General features: G+C 42.5%; 1 protein-coding gene across 4 annotated transcripts in view; it reads right to left on the reverse strand.

The window, feature by feature from the left end:
- The window catches only part of pde5ab (phosphodiesterase 5A, cGMP-specific, b), a 63076-nt gene that overhangs the window by 17697 nt on the left and 24365 nt on the right, over window positions 1-21014 (reverse strand). For 2 of the 4 annotated variants that reach the window (XM_081358785.1, XM_081358783.1), the window contains exons 7-13: window positions 19020-19087; window positions 17797-17905; window positions 16309-16393; window positions 9130-9305; window positions 6143-6202; window positions 3496-3642; window positions 1040-1165 (exon numbers count right to left, since the gene is read on the reverse strand). In XM_081358785.1, the coding sequence (XP_081214911.1) occupies window positions 1040-1165; window positions 3496-3642; window positions 6143-6202; window positions 9130-9305; window positions 16309-16393; window positions 17797-17905; window positions 19020-19087 (771 nt within the window). The remainder of the gene's footprint in view (window positions 1-1039; window positions 1166-3495; window positions 3643-6142; window positions 6203-9129; window positions 9306-16308; window positions 16394-17796; window positions 17906-19019; window positions 19088-21014) is intronic. The other 2 variants (XM_081358786.1, XM_081358784.1) reach the window with 1 other exon arrangement.

The following is a 21014-nucleotide window of genomic DNA, read 5'->3' on the forward strand; positions in this document are numbered from 1 at the left end:
AATGAAAGGAATGTACTATATTTCAGTTTTTTATTTCATATTTTGTATTTTTAGGGGATTTTATGGTACTACATTATATTTACGCATAAGTTATAATCCATTCATTCACTTTTTGAGCATAGACCTCAAAATTATATTTACAGCTTAAACTGTGGTAAATCTTGAACGCTGTAGAGCGACAGACTGAAGTTTGATCTCTTTTCAAAGACGACACTTGGCAGATTATTGCTGAAGTGAAAAAACGTTAACTTAAAAAAAGTAACTTAAGTTTACTGTTATGAAAAATGCACAAAAATACTATTTTCAATTTTTATATGAAATCTATATTTTCAAAAACACGTTTTACTCTAAAACTGTGAGAAAACCAAAGCCATAAATCTAAACAAGATCTGCTCCAAAGTTGAGGTTGACATCTCAGTAAATGAGCTTTCAGTGAGATGTAGTTCGGCTGCAGTACCAAACGTTTCCACTAGAGGAAACTCATCTCTCGTTCATTTCCAGTGCGCTGGTGTTTGACCGTGAGGAGCACAAGTGTGACTATTGTTTACAGGACCATTAAACCTGTTTGAATCTTGTCCATTATTTTGTTTGTGTTCACACAGCAAGTGCCAAAACCTTTACCAAGTTTCAAACCATTCAGATGAAGTAAAAAATAAAATAAAAATAAAAAAGTTTAATTATTCGGTCATCAAAAATGACTGAAGAGCACCAGAGGGTTTAGTTCTCAATTATAAATACCAAATGATTCACAATTGTAAGAAGCACTTCATGGTATTTGCTATTCAAAGAAAGCAGGCATTTCCTATCACTTCAAGAGTGTAAACGCCAATGATTAACGACCAGCGTAAAGAACAGAAGACGTTTACAGTGGAACGCACAATAAAAACCCATCCGCTAGTTTCACGGCTTAACTGGTTTCTCTATAAAAGGAAACAAACATTTCAAGAGAGCAATGACCACAACTGCACGTCTCACTGCAGATCATCAAGCTCAGTTAGTGTGTTAAAGTTGTGTTTCCTGATTGATCAGATCCACTGACCTGAACCCGGCCAGACCTCAGCACAGCGAACATGCACTGCGACGTGTTGAAGGCGTGTCTCCAGTTGTGATAAACCACGTTCTTCCTGTAGTTCTTCTTCACGCTCAAGATCCACTGGCACAGACTCTGGAACCGGTTAACAACACCTTTACTTCTAAAGCTATAAAGATTAGACTGAAAGACATGTGCTCCAACACAACAAAATATGATATATACAGTCAAACCAAAATTTATTCAGACACCTTTCTCACATTCTCACAGTTTATTCACTATAGTTTAGATTATGGTGATAAAATATGATAATAACTTGATATTTGACTGGTTTTGTCCGTCCTTCTGTTAGACTGTCTCACACATGAATTATGTTGAATATCTGTCAGCTGTTAAATTTAACTACACAATTAGATAATACCAGTTTAGCTCAACCAATCACCAAGCAATGCTTCATTCTGTTCAGTGTGTGTGTAAAAAGAGCATTAGCAATTAAAGAAAACACACTTCAGCAAAACATGATCAGCTCAAAGTGTCCCAATCATTTTGGGTCCCAAATGTGTATAAATGTCACTGGTAGTCGCTGTATGAAGAATGTTTTGGTAGAATATGTCTCAGTTTACTTTATTTTGCATAAATGAACTATAGTGTCCTGCACACACTAGTAAAGAAATATAAAAAATTATATCTGGTGTCTGAATAATAATACAATAAAAAGCTCCAGGCATATTTTACCAATTCCAAACCACATTAATCTTAATAACTACTATTAATTTTGTTTTTAATCATTTATAAGTGATGTATAATTGTTCAGGAAGGCTGGAAATGTTACAGATAAAATAAGCCAAAAAAGAGATTTAACTCAGACTGAAAAGTCAAAAATTATTAAATGCCCACTTATAAATGATTAAATACAAAATTGATAGTAGTTATTAAGATGAATGTGGTTTGGAATTGGTAAAATATGATCAGAAAATCCATGTGTCTAATAATTCTGCACACACACAATTGGGTGTTTTCGCTCAGCTATTGGTGGCAAAAGCTTATATATTCAGATTATACAGTAGTCAACATTTGAAGTGGATTAAAAGAGTTCATCAAAGATGTCCTGAGACAAGAACGGGTATTGTTCAGAATTCATGTTTAACTTTGATGAAAGGTTTTGATCCACTTCAAATGTAGACTACTGTATTGATATCATCAAACACACACAAACCTTTTTATGCACTGTGTATCAGCTAGATTTATATTTAGATTATAAAAAAAATATGTTGCATAGTCCACCCAAAAATAAAAATCCAATCATTTACTCGTTCCAAACCTGTATGAGGTTTTCATTTTCATCTTCGGGTGGACTGTCCCTTTAACTGTGGAAGATCCTGCTGTTGCCAGAGCTCGTTTGTGAAGTGATGTGATTGTAAAAGTCCTGATTGCATTTTAACAAGAGCTTGCTTAGGTGTGATGGGTTCAGCCGCGGATACAAGCCATTTAAGGTGTTTTTAAGCATTACGAGGAGCGTTTAGCCGTCCTAAAGCACAGCTGTCATTACACGTACCTGGCTACGATTCATCAAATAAACAGTAATAGTAATGTAATGAGGTCACAGTTGTGTGTTAATTTTTTATTTTCTGAATAAACGCACCATGTTGCCAAGTGTTCTTCTTGTTCTGAAGTTGCTACGGTGTTTATAGACGCGAAAACAGACAAAACTATTTTTTTTTACTTTTTTAACCTTTAAAGAGAGATCGACTGCAAGTTATAATGTTAATCAGAGGTATATGCTTTTGTTCACATTATTTCAACTTATTTTTAAAACAATCGTGAATTCGTGGAGAAAAACTACATTACCCATGATGCCGTACAGAATATTCCACCAATCAGAAAGTCACAGCAAGGAAATCAAGGAAAAAGAGCTCTTTAGTTCGCAATGCCTCATGGGATTGTAGTTCTTTCCCTCACTCGACTTTTAAGTTCACAGTCTTTGTAGTTTTCTCAGGTTTTTGAATACTTAATGCTGCGATTCACCTCTGGTTGGCTTGGTTCATGGCTTATATCACTTTAACAAAAATATCATAAATTAATGGAACAAATACTAATATTCAGATCCCTATCACTGCAAAAAAATATATTCTTGCTTAGTATTTTTGTCTTGTTTCCAGTCCAAATATCTAAAAATTCTTAAATCAAGATGCATTTACTAGATGAGTAAAATGCCATTAGATATTATGTCTTGTTTTCTGGGAAAGAAAATCAAAATGAAGTGAGTTTTTCCATAAAACAAGTTAAAAACAACATAAACAAAACCAAGACAAAACCAGTAAGAAAAGAACTTTTTGCAGTGTAGAAATCATTTACTCTATTCATCTGCTTTTCATCCATTGTATCAAATGGTATGATCAGTTATAGAACGCCTCCCCACATCAAACCATAAAAATATGAAAAATGATTATTTTTCTGACGGGTACCTTGTACTTCATCTGGAAGTTCTGCACGAGCTTGAGGTCCACGAACATGCGTATGGTGGCTTGAGTCGTGTCGGCGTCCGACAGGTCGAAGTCACTGAAGCTGAAGTCCATCAGTCTGAGAGACTGAGCCGAGGGGATCGTGGCGGCCTGTGGGTTCAGGACATTATTACACATCATCTCATGAATCACACACACACACACACACACACACACACACACACACACACACACACACACACACACACACACACACACACACACACACACACACACACACACACACACACACACACACAACCAAACTGCAAGCGGGGAGATCACTGTCTGACAGGCATTAATAATCAATGATCTGCCATCCGCACAGTTTGCAGTGCTCAGGATATGTCTCGTCTTGCTGAAAACCATAACCATCGCATAATGCAGAGTCCATAAATCATGTCTCTCTGTTGATTCAGGTGCAAACAGCCTGCAGAGATAACATAACGTCATATAGCTTCATCTAAACATGATCATCTACAGTTCAGGTATGAATAGCCACATGCTATCTGCAGGTCTCAGAACTTGCAATTTAATACTTTTCCGAAACATTTTAAGATCTGCACATCGCTTCAATGCGCAGTCATAAAATCCCTCAGCAATTGAGCCTTTTCACATTTCTGTGCATTAAAGCAATGAGCCAAATAGACAAAAATGCACAAAAAAAGGATGCATTCTCTAATAATGAAAAAGAAAGACTCTAAATGCGAGATAAAGCCAGTGCTTTACTGAGAAATGCCAAAGGTTTCGGTCACACGACCTTCCTCAAAGCCTGCGGGCATTTGCCATTTCTCAGGAAAGCACTGGCTTTAATCTCGCATTTAGAGTCTTTCTTTGTCATTATTAGAGATTGCATGCTTTTTTGGTCTATTTGGATCTTTTCACTCTATGGCTACTTTTCAAGCGTTTAAGCTTCCCAAAAACGCACGCTGCAATTTACCATCACGCATATCATGCACTCTGCCAAGAAATAAATATATATATGAATGCGCTGTTGCATCTTTAATAACTTCTGAGGCTTAGTTTGCGGTGTGCTTATGAGCCGTTTGCTCGGTTACACTCACTGTGTCCGAGACTCGGGATCTATTGAAGAGAACTTGTGCGACGCAGAAACTCTTACAAAGCAGAAACATTTGTGAATGCGATCTCACTGTCGTGGGAAATCAACGCGAGCTGTCGTGTTTAATTGAGGCGTCTTATCTAGTTTCCTTCTACAATTAAAACTAACGGATGGTAACATTGTCTTCTATGATGATCAACATGCACAACTCTGTTAAAATCTCAGAAAATGTGATTTAGTTGCAAGACCCTTAAATGCTTAAAAGACAAATAAAGATATTTTCTTCCAGAAGAATAAATTCTGAACTGCTGAAACGAGTCGCCAGTTATTTCAGTCTCACTTCCTGTTACAATCCAATGTAGCTAATTTGAATAATTCCAGGCTATGGTCTTGATTGGCTGAACAGCGTCTCTTAGCTCCGCCCTCACACACTGTAGTTTATCTGAGACTGGAGGAGTTTGGTTCGTGTTGTTCGTGTCGAGAAGACGCTGTTTTCAGAGATTGATACGGTAAAACTCACGCCATCGTTACTGTTCGAATCACTGTGATCAAGAGCTGAGATTCAGATATGATAATGAGCGTTTGCTTTCTGACCAATCAGAGCAGAGCAGCTCTCAGAGAGGCGGGGTTTAGAGAGACTAAATCCTTTATCAATCAGTTTCAGACACTGAGAGAAAAGAGCTGATGCTGTAATGGAGATTATGAGAAAATTAAAGTGTTTTTGACCTTGGATGAATGTAAATGTATTGTAGGAGACTTCAAAACACAATCTAAGACACTATAAGACTTTGTAAGGATCTGGGGACACCAAATAAAAAGGGGTTTACATCCTATTCCATCATCCTCAAAATGAAGCATATCTTCAGCTGTTTTTACATGCTTTATGAATTACACAAATAGTGCTAAATCTGCATGCTGACCTTCGCTTCATAAGACTAATTGGTTTAATTAACTCTCAATTAAAGCAGAAATTCTGCCTCTGTCTGATTTTAATTGCCTGATTATTCTCAGTCGTAATCAGAGCAGGTTTTCCATACGCTGTGTCCAAGCGACCGGTGGAGATCCCCACAGGGAGTCTGAAGCTGTAGGAAACTCCTGTTTTCTCCACAAACACAGAGTAGAATAAGACACAATAACAGCAGTACGCCCCCAAATACCGTGCGTTACTGCAATTCTATCATGGATATTTATTAAAACGTTATTTTACTAAGTGCCATCCTTCCTCAAAATAAATAATCCCTAAAGAGAATATTGATAAACAATTTGCTATCGGATATGGACAGGTGCTTCACATCACATATGTGATTCTATTGTATTGTAAAATTAAAATAACCCACAGTTGGAAAGGTGCTATACCAACCCATCATTGGGATCCTTACTGGGTTATTTTTAACCCAACATTATTAAGGGACTAGTAGAATGTGTTTATGGGCTATTTTACACTGGCATTGAACATGGGTTGTTTGTGTCGTGAACAGACAGGGAAAGTAATGCTTGATTTGGCTTGATTTGGCACATTTCAATATGATATAATGATGAATTGCAATTTACCGCAGATACCTGGAGCGCCCGCGTCTCTTCTTCTTCAGCCGACGCGTGATAAGAGAGAACCTGCAGAAACACACACACACACACACACACACACACACACACACGTATGGGATGTTAATGGGTTAATGGGCAGAGAATATGTTCACATATGTTCTGTTACTGTCACTGTAAAGCTGCTTTGAAGCAATCTATGTTGTTAAAAGCGCTATATAAATGAAGGAGACTTGACTTGACTTGACAATGCAATTCTACAGAATGTCTCCAATAAAGTTGTGCCGTTTAATTAATCTCCAGTGTAATTGACTGACTGGAAGTCATCGACCACATTCTTATGGCATCTCTCATTATTCGACTCATTATTTGATCGGACTGACAAAAAAAGTGTGTTTTTCTTCAGTTTTTCAGTTACTAGTATCTGATTTCCAAGTATGAAATTGTTGACACAATGTACAGTATTTGCTCTGGCTTTTTTTTTAAATGTCTTTGTTCAGTTGTTGTGCTTGTTGTCGTCGTCTGCTGCAGGACGTGCTGATTGGTCAGTGTGGTATTAGTCCCGCCCCTCCTCCACTGTGATTGGCGGCTGTGCAAAAAGTGCTGAAGTGATGAACTTTTACCCAACGTTGAAAACTGTTCCACAAAACTCAAATGATTTTGTCTCATTATGACAGCGGAAACGACTTAAAATACTCCGTCATCCCGGTTTCCTTTCCGTGAAGTTTGCGGAGCTTGTCACAAAAATGTATCAAAACTCGATATTGCACGATATAGAAAAAGATTATTTACTCATTAAATAATGCGATATTCGATATGTGATACGATAATGCTTAAAGCGTGTAAAATAAACTTAAATTATCTTTAAAATTATATAACCTACATACGTGTTTCACATTCTTTTAGTGACGAGAAAACATCCCTTCAACTTGTGAAAGTGAACATCAGTGTTTTACTGTCGCGTAAGAAGTGTTATTTTAACATCAGAGTAAACCTCAGGGGTTCAGGTTATCCTACATTAGGGTTATTTAACAACACAAACTGAATAATCAAATGTAAAAATAAAACACTGCTTAGTTTTCACTGTATGAATTAAATACTGATTCTTATTAAAGCTACAAAAGTGATTCAGCCGAGAGTGAGTGATTTTCTCTTCGTCTTTTGCTCATGACAAGCCGTTGTGATATGCATATCACGATATATACATCTGTGATATTTCGATCATTTCTATATATTGTGCAGCCCTATAGGCTACTACCAAGCTCTTGTGAGACATCTGAAATCTTGTTTTGGGTTGGTGCATAGATCATATCTTCTACTTCTGCTCTTTTCCCAGTTGTGGTGGCTAGCAAACCTCATTGCATTACCACAAGCGCCCCCTTCAGGACTGGAGAGTGGATCGCCTGTGACTGACTGTATGCATGTACCGTTACACCCTTGATATCTAAAGTGTTTGGTATGTTTCAGTCCTGAACCGTAGGAGACAGACTGAGCGCTTCTGACTCTGACAGCTCCCGTACGCCGGGATTAAAGAACATGGAGGAGTGGGAGCATCATCCACGAGTGTGTAGCAGCAGATTACAAAACATTTCATATACTTTAAGTTCAATCTGCTATATTTAACTTCCAGAACTCAAATGCCTTCCATTTATTAAAAAATAAGCTGGAAAACTAACTTATTTAGATCTTTTGTAAGGTCACAAGGACACATTTCTCAATAGTTCAAAACTCTTCACACAGTTCTCATAACCTCATAACCCACTTTCAGCTCGGCACTGCCTAAATCTCACATACAAAATACACTTAAACTACCAAAACACATCAATCATGTCTCAAATTATAAACTAGGAAAGGTTTCACCCAACAAACACACTTTGTCATTCATTAAACACTAACAACAGGCAGAATTATACAATGATTTCTTTAGTAAAATATCAGTTTATGTAACTTGAACAATGTTTTCAATACAGCACAAAATGATCTAATTGTTTTGATGGTATTTCATGTTTTAGATTCAGAATATATTTCAATATGGTATTACTGTAGAAATGTAGCAAACTGCTGCTTTATTCAGTTTTTATTATGTTTTGTACTTAAAATTGACATCTTCACCCTTTATTCAAATATTATGAAATATTTGTTAAAGATTTTGTAAGCATATTGTGGAGCTGTGCTTGGAGGCAATTTGTGATAACTCAATGAACCATGACAAATTGTGCAACTAATTATGAACATGTGCTGCAAAAACAAGAGAGAACCAATGAAATATTAATAACTGATTATCTTGTAGTCAATGCTTGCTTTTTCCTGTCAGCTTTCGTTTTTTTTTCCATTCATTTCTTTTTTTGCATATTTTTGCAAGTGTAGTTTGACTTTTTTCGCCAAATAAGTTTGTACTATATATATATATATATATATATATATATATATACCTTAAACAAGTTTAGTGTTTTGTTCTTCCCTCATATTTAAAATATTTTCCTCATATTTGATGGTTTAATCAAACTCGTAGGGTCATTAAATACAAATATCGCCTCCGGACATCACTTTTGGCCACTACTGTATATGTTTGTGTCTGACTGAGAAAAGAATTCATGTCATTTGCATTGAATACATTTTGTGCCAAAACAATGCTAAATGATTCACAGTTTAGCTCACATGTAGATTTCTGATGTGCTCAATGTGTAAAGAGTTTAAGTGATCTAAGCATTGAGAAATTGTATTGTAAAAACCACCAACAAATTAAGGACATCCTATTTGTTGTTCAGCAACTTTGCGGCCCAGTCACAATAAAATATGAAGTTTTTTTGTATAAAAAAACAAAAAAACAAAAAAACATGATAGTGCATTTTTTTTCTAGCAATTGCGAGTTATAAAGTCTGAATTGCGGGATATAAACTTGCAATTCTGAGAAATAAAATCAGATAAAATTGCTTTTTTTTTTTTATGGCAGAAACATGGAATAAAATGAGTTAAATGTATAAAATCAGACTCACCTCAAGTGTGACCTCTTGCTTGGCCATGGCTCTTTCCACGGCTTCGTACATCTGTGTGTTCTGGATGCCCAATCCACAAAAGATCGCGAAGGCCTCGAGAAACTGCTCATCGTTCCTATTAAAGGCTTTGACTTCTCCTGAAGCGTCGTCCATCTTATTGACCAACTGGCAGACACCTGCATTCAGAGGCCAAAACACGTATGTGAATATTTAGCATAAAAGAAATATATTTTTGCATATATATTGTTGTTTTTGACTTGCTGTATAAGAACACAAAAGGGGATTTTCTAAATTATAAACTTGAAATATGGCGAATATGGGCTGCTTTTGAGATACTTTCATGGTTATTTTGTAATTTTATACAGGTCTCCGTTTACTTTTATTACATGTAAAAAGGTGCCAGCACTTTCTTTATAAATTCACTTTTTGTGATGCATGAAAGAAAGAAGTTCAGACAGGTTTGGAATAAATGAGGCCGAATAAATGATCATCTTAATGTTCCACTATTCTTTAAGGCTGAGATCATTAGTGGTTTATCAGCTGTCAGCAACTTAATTAACCTCTATTGTAAGTCTAGATGAAAGGAGATAAAGCAATCAATTAAATAAAGATTTATTTTCATCACGATTGGCTCAATGAGACTATACAAAATAAGACATAAACCCTTAAGAAGATGACATGCTAAATTATTCTAACCAATTCAGACTTTAATTTTTATACGGTTTATAATGCGCTTGAATTCGACCAGCATCACAATGGTGATCATTGTTTAGAAACTTAATGACGTCGGTTAAAAATGCATGAGAAATGGTGCGGACTGAAAGCCAATTATAAACTATGTTTTTATGCATTCAGAAGGAAATATGAGTGGTGTATAAGGTGCAAATACAAAAAAAAAAAACACCATCAGATGATATTCTGGTCCATGTAAATCTATGAGATTTTGTTTTCACTAATTTTCTTTTCTTCTATGCTTTCATCTAGTTGCACAATTTGAGGTGTCATTTAGTGGTGTGGGATGATTAAGCGTCATATGAGCAATCGTAATATCAATGTTTGTTTTAGTAGCACCACTAATAAATGCTTTTGATCATGTTAGGAACGTCTCGGTTACGGATGTAACCCTCGTTCCCTGAGTAGGGAACGGAGACGTTACGTCGGATGACGACGATTGGGGTTTCGCTTAGAAAGCCTCTCACCTTCGAGTATATAAAACGAGCCAATGGCAATGAAATGCCATGGGTCTGCGGAATTTGCATAGCGTATCTCCGCCCACCGCAGGGGGTATATAAGGAAGTACGCGGAAGTACAGCGGAAGTGGCAGGAAGACGTAACGTCTCCGTTCCCTACTCAGGGAACGAGGGTTACATCCGTAACCGAGACGTTCCCTTTCGTGGTCACTCCGAGTTACGTCGGATGACGACGATTGGGGTTCCAGTCTAATCACGCCACCTCGGCTGTCATCCAGTGCCCTGCGTAAGTCTGAGCTCCCTGTTGTGAGAATAGCACGAACGAAGGAGTCCTACTTAACACAGGAATACCAAGGTACACTGGGAAGCATATCTCAGGAGAAATATGCAATTATGCCCAACCATTAAGGGGGGGACTTGAGAGACACATATGACCCAGAGGGATGCATATGGGGTATCACTGAGGTGTCCAGCCGCAGGTGGAATATTTAAACCCCAGGGGTGGCAAGGTGGCTTGCCAAGGGAAAGACACACGCTCAAAAGAGACTTACAGTGGAATACACATGTGGGGGTCGCCCAAAGGGGGGACCATGCACATGGAGGCACCTAGTCAAGCGCAAGAGCTGTGTTATGGCAGATTGGCATAACTCAGGCGTTGACGTAACCAGTGCTGGAGGAACTCAGAGCTTATCAGACTCACCTGAGAAGATGATCGCACGTATCCCGTCCGTGGAGAGGAATGGCGAGCAAGCGAAGACACCTGAGCAGAATCTAGTACCGGCTGGTTGAAGCGAGTACATGAGAAGAAACTGGCTCTACTCGGAGATTATAGAATCTCTCGAATGTGTTGGGTGTCGCCCAGCCTGCAGCTCTACAAATGTCTGTTAGCGAGGTGCCATGCGCTAGAGCCCAAGAAGAAGCCACACTACGAGTGGAGTGGGCTTTCACACCAAGGGGGCATTGACGACCTGCTGCTGGTATACCAAAGCAATGGTATCCACTATCCAGTGAGATAACCTTTGCTTTGAGAGAGCCTTTCCCTTCAGCTTCCCACCATAACAGACAAAGAGCTGGTCTGAGGTCCTGAAACACCGCGTTCTGTCTACGTAAGCACGAAGGGCGCGTACTGGACAGAGCAGTGCCAAGGCTGGGTCTGCCTCCTCCAAGGGCAGCGCTTGCAGGTTCACTACCTGTTCTCGAAAGGGTGTGGTAGGAACCTTGGGCACGTATCCAAGCCGGGGTCTCAGGATCACGTGAGAGTTAGCCGGCCCGAATTCCAGGCACGCTTCGTCAACCGAAAATGCCTGCAGGTCCCCTACCCTCTTGATGGAGGTCAATGCAACCAGGAGCGCTGTCTACATAGACAGGAACTTAAGCTCCGCTGACTGTAAAGGCTCAAATGGAGCACTCTGCAGGGCAGTTAGAACCACTGAGAGGTCCCAAGAAGGTACGAGGGGAGGACGAGGAGGATTTAGTCTCCTCGCTCCCCTCAGGAACCTGACGATCAGGTCGTGCTTCCCCAAAAGACTTACCATCAACTGCTTCGTGATGTGCGGTAATGGCGGCAACATACACTTTCAGGGTGGAGGGAGACAGCCTTCACTCCAACCCTTCTTGCAGGAAGGAAAGCACGACACTGATCGGGCATTTCGTGGGTTCTTCGTTTAGAAGAACACCAGTTGACGAAGAGGTTCCACTTCAACGCATAGGCATGTCTCGTGGACGGTGCTCTAGCGGAAGTGATGGTAGCCACCACCGCAGGTGGTAAGGTACTCAAACCTGCCTCGTCCCGTCCAGGAGCCACACGTGGAGGTTCCAAAGATCGGGATGAGGGTGCCAAAGGGTGCCCCGTCCCTGAGAAAGGAGGTCCTTCCTCAGAGGAATTGGCCAGGGAGGTGCTGTCGCGAGGAGTACTAGTTCGGAGAACCAGGTCCGGTTGTGCCAATACGGGGCAACCAAAATGACCTGCTCCTCGTCCTCCCTGATCTTGCGCAAGGTCTGCGCAAGAAGGCTCACTGGGGAAAACGCATACTTGCGTAGGCCCCGCGGCCAGCTGTGCGGCAGTGCATCCGTGCCGAGCGTGCCCTCGGTCAGGGAATAAAACAGGTCGCAATGGGACGAGTCGTGGGAGGCAAACAGGTCTACCTGTGCGTCGCCGAACTGATCCCAAATCAGCTGGACCGTCTGGGGATGGAGCCGCCATTCTCCAGCGAGAGGCCGAACTCGAGACAGCTCGTCGGCCGCCTGGTTCAGGTGTCCCAGAATATAAATGGCTCGAAGCGACCTCAGATGCTTCTGACTCCATATGAGGAGGTGGCGAGCGAGTTGCGACATACGGCGGGAGCGTAGACCACCTTGTTGGTTGATGTACGCTACTGTTGCGGTATTGTCTGATCGGACTAGTACGTGCTGACCCCTGAGCAGCGCATGGAAGCGGTGCAGGGCGAGACGTACAGCCAGCAACTCGAGGCAATTGACATGCCAAAGGCGCTGGGGTCCTGTCCAGGAGCCCGCGGCAGCATGACCATTGCACATGGCGCCCCAGCCCGTGGTGGAGGCATCTGTTGATACAACAACATGCCGGGAAACTCGCTCTAAGGGCAATCCGGCCCGTAGAAAATTGAGGTTCGTCCACGGGGTGAAGGTCTGACGGCAGGCTGGAGTCACTGGGACTTGGAGCGTGCCGTGTTGCCATGCCCACCTCAGGACTCGATCGCGAAGCCAAAGCTGAAGCGGTCTCATATGAAGCAATCCCAGCGGCGTTACTGCGGCTGCGGATGCCATATGCCCCAGGAGCCTCTGAAATAGTTTCAGTGGAACCGCACTCTTGCCCTCGAATTGGCGAAGACAAGTCAGCAGTGACTGCGCGCGCTCGCTCGTAAGCTGCGCGCACATGGCGACCGAGTCGATCTCCATACCGAGAAAAGAGATCCTCTGCACGGGGCAGAGTTTGCTCTTCTCCCAGTTGACCCGAAGGCCCAGACGAGCTAAGTGCCGGAGCACTAGGTCCCTGTGTTCGCAAACCTGGCCTTGAGAGTGAGCTAGGATTAGCCAGTCGTCGAGATAGTTCAGGATGCGAACCCCGTGTTCCCGGAGGGGAACAAGGGCTGCCTCGACGACCTTCGTAAAGACGCGAGGAGACAGGGCTAGCCCGAAATTGAGAACCGCGTACTGGTATGCCTGCCCCTCGAAAGCAAACCGTAGAAACGGTCTGTGTCGAGGTAAAATGGAGACATGGAAGTAGGCGTCCTTCAGGTCGATCGCTGCAAACCAATCCTGCGGCCGTACACACTGGAGGATGTGTTTGGCCGTTAACATCTTGAACGGCAGCCTGTGAAGGGAGCGGTTCAAGACGCGCAGGTCGAGGATTGGCCGTAACCCACCGGACTTCTTGGGTACAATGAAGTAGGGGCTGTAGAAGCCGGACTTCATCTCGGCTGGAGGGACAATCTCGATCGCACCCTTCGCCAGTAGGGTGGCGACCTCCGCTCTCATGACAGGGGCATTGCCCCCGACCATAGTGAAGCGGACTCCCCTGAAGCGGGGAGGAGATATCACGAACTGAATCGCGTAGCCGAATCTAATGGTTCTCGCGACCCAGCGGGACAGTCTGGGAAGCTCTAGCCAGGCCTCCAGAAAGTGCACCAGCGGGGTCATACGAACCACAGATGTACCGTCGGTGGGGCAGCGAGGCGGAATGACCGGCACCGGCGAGGGTGGCATAGCGGCCCTGTGCGGGGGCACGGTCATAAACCGCATCCTGCCAGAGGAGGCCAGGGGAGGGCGCACGTCCCACGGGGGCGTGCTCTGGCAGGGGTCTGGCGACAGAGGGGGGATGAGAGGAGTGTGGCCCGTGGGCGGCGCGTGCTGTCATCCACTGCCTCTTAAAGCTCAGAGAAAGAGCATCAGTTCTTTAGAACAAGATTCTCCCCCAGCCCTCCACTGGGGGAAGGAGTGGTCCTGCTCCCAACTCCCCGAAGAACTGAGCCCTAACTCCAAGCTGCCCATCTCAGGAGTGCTGCTTATCCAGGTGTTAGCCGGCTAAGGGGCAGAGACAGGCGGTGCCAGCCTCCAGCGACCTCCTCGTGCTCGGACCGGTGAAGGCTCGAGGGAAGGAGCCGCATGGAGGTGGCGTCGGCGGGAAGCGGACTAAGCAGACCACACCAACGGATGACCGTCAGTGCATAGCCTCAGTCCGCTTCTGGAGTGATCGAAGACTGTTGGGCGCAGTCCTCAACCACACCGCCGACCAGGCTGCCCGCCTCAAGGGTGCTGCTTAGACTGACGTGGCAGTCTAAGGGGCGGAGACGGGCAGCGCCACCCTCCTGCGACTTCCTCCTACTCAGAGCTGGTGAAGGCCCGAGGGGAGCAGCCGCATGGAGGGGGCCTTGGCGGGAAGAAGACTAAGGAGACCGCACGGATGGATGACCATCGGTACAGAACCTGAGTCTGCTTCAGGTGGCCGAAGCCACACCGCCAAAGAGCTCAGCCTGGGATATGGGGGAGCTGAGAAAATTAATTCTCAGACCCTACCACATCAACCTGGCTAAGCCCATGTCTGGACCACATAGTGGACATCACCTGACCCAGGATCACGCAGGTACCGATGTCGCCCGAGAGCGAGGTCAGTAGTGTGCGCGGCGGAACAACCAGGCCGGGCATGGGAGGCATAGCGTCCCAGCATAGGGGCGTGGTTAAAATTTTCCGCGTTCTGCCAGGGTTGGCCAGGGAAGGACTAGCGTTCCACTGCGGCCGGTTCGACAGAACTCCCGGGACAGCACTGCATCGAAAGCGCAGGCGACACACAGTACTGCATGACCGTGCCACGATAGTGACGGGGGAACATACAGACCATGATCATCGTGCGATCGAAAGCAGCGAAGGCGGAGGACACCCGCGAGCCGCGAAAGTCACGTGGAGTCTCGCGCAGCGCAGGCGTCCTGATGCATGTCCGGGAGAAGCTTACAGCGCTCGGGGGGAGGGCGGGGCCACTCCAGCCGATGCTTTCAGCTGCCCGGGAAAGCATGGCTGACAGCTCTGGATCGGTCCCGGCAACGATGGCACTCCCGTGGGAGGCAACGCAGTCGAAACTTCATTTCCAGAGGAATCAAGCCCACCTTGTGATGCTGTGAGTGCATGGTCTGCGATGTGGAGGGGGGTGTGGCCCGAGGAATTGACTCGTCGGTTGTTGTGCCACACCAAACCCTCAGATCACCCTGGCCACCAGCCAAAGTATCCCTTCTCGAGGAAGAGATAAATTGGGGTGTGGCAGAGGGGACTCTACTCACATGGAGATCATTGAGTCTTGATCTATAACCATCGCGATGGTCATGTTCCCTTCTTTTTCTTTTTTTTTTTAGTTTCTTTTTTTTAAATGAAAACATGACTCATCAACGAGCGCTGCCAAGCGTGATTAAGCCCAACACGCAAAACAGCGCTCGCGACCGTTATGCAGATGACCGCACAGTGCGCACACACATCCAGAAAATACACGGGCGAACCGTCTTGAAAAAGACGTGCCGCGTGCAGCTCTTTTAGAGAGTGGAAAAGCTCAGCAGAGTGCTGAAGCGCCCAGGGAGAAACACACTCACTGTCGGCAGATTACTGCACAAATCAGCAGCAGGAAATGCGATCTCGCTGGAAAGCGCCGTCACACAAACACACTGAAGAGCCGCTCGTCTCGAAGAAATTTGAGATGACACTCAAAAGGCTTGTGGAGTGAAGTACTGAACTTGGCTCCGAAGCGAAAACATATCTGCATATTGCAGCGTACTTCCTTATATACCCCCTGCGGTGGGCGGAGATACGCTATGCAAATTCCGCAGACCCATGGCATTTCATTGCCATTGGCTCGTTTTATATAATCGAAGGTGAGAGGCTTTCTAAGCGAAACCCCAATCGTCATCATCCGACGTAACTCGGAGTGACCACGAAAGGGAACGACGTTGACTAACAGCTCAGATTGTGGAAATATTGAAAACACACATACCTATTACTTTATCTTTCTTCCCATTCCTGATTGGCGTGCAGAGAAGACTTTTGATTTGACCGTTCGAGGACTCTAGATTTTCACTCTTCCGAAAAGAAATGAGAGAAAAAAAAAATGCAATTGCAAAGTTTAAAATTCAAGCAGCTTTGGGGAAACGAGGCAGTTTACAGTGCAAAGTGAGGGAAGTGAATGTTTGAATGAATAAGAGCTCTGTTAAATCCCAGAAACATCCAACCCAATCTCACGGCAATTCTTACAAATTTTACGAGGTGGCTTATTCGTACTTATTCATATGACCTCACTCATATGAATTCGTAAGATTTTTGCTAAATCATGCATATTTTACTAGTTGCCCAATTCGTATGAATTCGTACGAATGACCCACCCCTGACTCCGCCCCTAGACAAATCGTACAAATACATACAAATTAGCCACCTTTTACTCACTTGTACGAATTCGTACGAATTAGCCACCTTTTTACTCACTTGTACGAATTTGTGCAAATTAGCCACCTTTTACTCACTTCTACTCACTTGTACGAATTAGCCACCTTTTACTTACTTGTACGAATTAGCCACCTTTTACTCACTTGTACGAATTCGTACAAATTAGCCACCTTTTACTCACTTGTACGAATTTGTATGAATTAGCCACCTTTTACTCACTTGTACGAATTCGTAAGAATTAGCCACCTTTTACTCACTTGTACGAATTAGCCACCTTTTACTCACTTGTACGAATTAGCAACCTTTTACTCACTTGTACGAATTCATACGAATTAGCCACCTTTTACTCACTTGTACAAATTCGTACGAATTAGCCACTTTTTACTCACTTGTACGAATTCGTACGAATTAGCCACCTTTTACTCACTTGTACGAATTCATACGAATTAGCCACCTTTTACTCACTTGTACAAATTCGTACGAATTAGCCACTTTTTACTCACTTGTACGAATTCGTACGAATTAGCCACCTTTTACTCACTTGTACGAATTAGCCACCTTTTACTCACTTGTACGAATTAGCCACCTTTTACTCACTTGTATGAATTAGCCACCTTTTACTCACTTGTACGAATTCATACGAATTAGCCACCTTTTACTCACTTGTACAAATTCGTACGAATTAGCCACCTTTTACTCACTTGTACGAATTAGCCACCTTTTACTCACTTGTACGAATTAGCCACCTTTTACTCACTTGTACGAATTCATACGAATTAGCCACCTTTTACTCACTTGTACGAATTAGCCACCTTTTACTCACTTGTACGAATTAGCCACCTTTTACTCACTTGTACGAATTAGCCAGCTTTTACTCACTTGTACGAATTCGTACGAATTAGCCACCTTTTACTCACTTGTACGAATTAGCCACCTTTTACTCACTCGTACGCATTCGTACGAATTGGTCGTGAGATAGCGTTGAAACATCAGGATGATCCCATTTCAATGTTTGAATGAATAAGCATTTATGAGCACTTACAGTCCATGGAAATCGCTGGTCCTCGGTAACATCGGTGATGTTCAGCGACTCCATACTGTTCTTGACATAATGAGCGTACATGTAGTTAATCTTGTTGACGTCACATTCCCTGTAAAAGACATCCACAAATGATGAAGCGCTCCTGCTTATAACTACACATCATTACAATCATTCTCATAGATGTGCAACATTGCTAATACTAGCAATGCAGAAAATGGTTTTGGACACAAAAACCACACTACTCTGTAAAAGTGATCAGTTGACTTAACTTTTTAAAAAAAGTGAGGAAATATGTTGCCTTAAAATTACTAAGTAAATAAACTTCATGTGTAATTGCCAAAAATCCCTGTCAATCAAATCAAAAATTCTGTCGCTGTTTACTCATCCTAATGTTGTTCCTTTCTTTCTTCTGTGGAACATAAAGGTGAACTGACACTCTTTTCTATTTATAATGAGAGTGAAAATGAAGGGGATGAGGATGTGAAGCTCCAAAATGACCAAAAAAAGCCCCATAAAAGTGTTCTTGTAAGTTATATTGCAAGTCTTTTAGGGTGTGTTCACACTTGTAGTTTGGGTTCTTTTGGTCCAGATCAAAAAACTAAATAATACATTTTAGTCCTGGTTTCATTTTTAAGGCCGAACCTAAGTGTGAACACTCCCTTAAAGACATACATAGCTTTGTGTGAGGAAGAGAATATGAAAATCACTGAAAATCTTGACTTAAAGCTCCTTGTGGTTTCATGAAATATAATTCTTGAATCGTTTAAAGTCCCCTGTGGTCAATAAATGTATCCTCTCAAACTCATTTCTGATCACGTTTTTTCCTTGAAATGTCAGAAACACCAGCGATTTCAAAGCGTGTTTTTGAGACTGTCTTTGGTTCACTGCAGTTTTAAGGAGAAAATACTCAGCAATGGTGTTGACTTATGAATTTACACATGGTTTGTCTGAAAGCAGATTAAAAACACCACATAGATGGACGGATTTTCACCACAGGGGGACTTTAAAGCACGAGTGTGAGTTGATTTACCTGTAAGAGACCAGTATAAGTGAACCTCAAGCATCATATTCAAATAACAAAAAATATATTACACTTGACACTTCAAGGCAGGTGTATTGAAGCTAAAGTCTATAGTCTAAACTCCATATAGCTAACTTGTATTGAACATTCCTGCCACTTTGCCTTGCATTACATAATAGTAATTTCTATAATAACAACCCACCTGTTCGGGAAGTCCACGGATCCTGCAAGCTCCTCATATTCCATGTGAAACACACTGGAGAATGTGTTCTGTAACACAAGCAGAACAGCAATTACTTACACTGCAACTTTAGAGAGGTCTAACAGAGAAGTAGGCCCGTATTTCTGAGGCTTTTTTAATGCTATTAGTGTCTGGCTTGCCTGTGTAAACTCAACGGCAGTCACATGGTTTAATGTGCCCGTGTTTGTGCATTTCTGGAAGGGTTAGAATTTCCCGCTCATGACGAATGAAGCACAGTTCAGTACGAAACGCATTCGAAAAAAAGCTTGAAACAAACATGCAATAAATTGTGAGTTCCATTTCCACATTCCCGACCACATAACAAACACTGAATATGGGTTTGTTGGCAGACTTCGCTTTCCCCAAATCTGAAGACACTTGGAGGATTGCTTATCTGTGATGTGATCGTACATCTCTGTTTTTCACAATGTTAATCTGTTTCCATAACACTCAACGTGACTTCGAGAAGGAATTCGCAGAATTAACGAGCTTTCTTTTTTCACAGATGAACTTTAGTGCAAAGTCCGAGGACTAAATACACTGTGTAAAGCTGCGGAAACCCAGAGCAGAACTAGGTTTCTAGGTTAACACATGACATCTATGAATTATGATACACAGAACTCCCTCATAAAGATAGCCTTGATCCCCTTCACAACAGCTCACCTAGACATCTAAATGTAGAAGACAGTTCCTTCCTATATGCCAAACCGATGTTTACATGAATATGTAAATATGTGCTGGACGCTTTCCTCTCAATAACAAAATAAAATATGGAAATGTTTGGTCTTATTTATTTGCTTACTGAATTGTGATTGGTGTTCTCCTCCTTGCATCTTTGTATGCGGCCTTTACACTGCAAATGCAGCGTCATTTACATGTTGATTCTTGCTGACAGAAAACAAGAGCTGATTTGCTGTTTCCTTCCTGTTTTTATGCACATTTTGGGATATTGCATAAAAAATGATGGATGGAAAAGCCAAGATGGGCATAAATTCTTGTAATTAAGTGCATAAGAAACGTATATGCTCAACTGACGTGAATGTATTTTTATTCGATCCACATAAACTATGATGGAAACACATTTACAGGATGCGCAAGAATAAACTCATGTGGCTTTTTCTCAGCGTCAGCTGTGATTGGATAACTGGAGTAACCAGCGGACCAATGGCATCGCAGCATCTCAAATGTTGGTTTGGTGTTTCTGAAACGCCGGAGTCGAAGTGTGTGATCAGAATGATTTGGTTTAATTCCCTCCAGAAGCGTCTCACACACGAGTGTGTTCCCGAACGCCAGCATCCAAACGCTAGAGAACACGACAGCGTTTACAGTGTTTCGCCTGACGCTCAGAGACACACTTGAGGGAAAAAGCTTCCTTTTTTATTTCTGATAATTGACCTTTCGCCGGCCCCTCCCCCAAAACGGCCATTGTCCAATCACACATCATAGCAACCGTTACTATGTGAGCAGGTCCGACAAACATTAGCAAGATGGTGAAGCGTGCGCCCATGGCGTTTGTAAATCGGACACTACAAACCCCGAGAGATTGTCTGGAGGAGTTGTATTCTTTCCATTCCCAAAGCCGAAAACACAACGTGAGCGGTGCCTACAATGGATAAAACAGTGTGGACGGCCCCAGTCCCAGTTAAATGTGTCGAACATTACGAGGCATAAATACGCCTGCTGGCTGTGGTATCGATGGCTAAGTTACTTAAAGTTTTTTTTGTTTTGTTTTTCTGATCTGAAAAACTATCCTATCTGTAACTCAAAAAACATAATATTGTCTGAACCGCGAGTTTTATGATCCGTTGCACCACTAATAAATATTATGGTCTCAACCGCGATTTTTGTGATCTATTGTCCCCCTAATAAATATTATGGTAAGTGCATTATGAAACACAATCAATGAAAGTTATTTAGATGCAAATTAAGGCTATGTCTGGTTAAACAGTTATTGTG

This window comes from Scardinius erythrophthalmus (assembly GCF_964197995.2).
Source record: "Scardinius erythrophthalmus genome assembly, chromosome: 2".
Lineage (NCBI taxonomy): Eukaryota > Metazoa > Chordata > Actinopteri > Cypriniformes > Leuciscidae > Scardinius > Scardinius erythrophthalmus.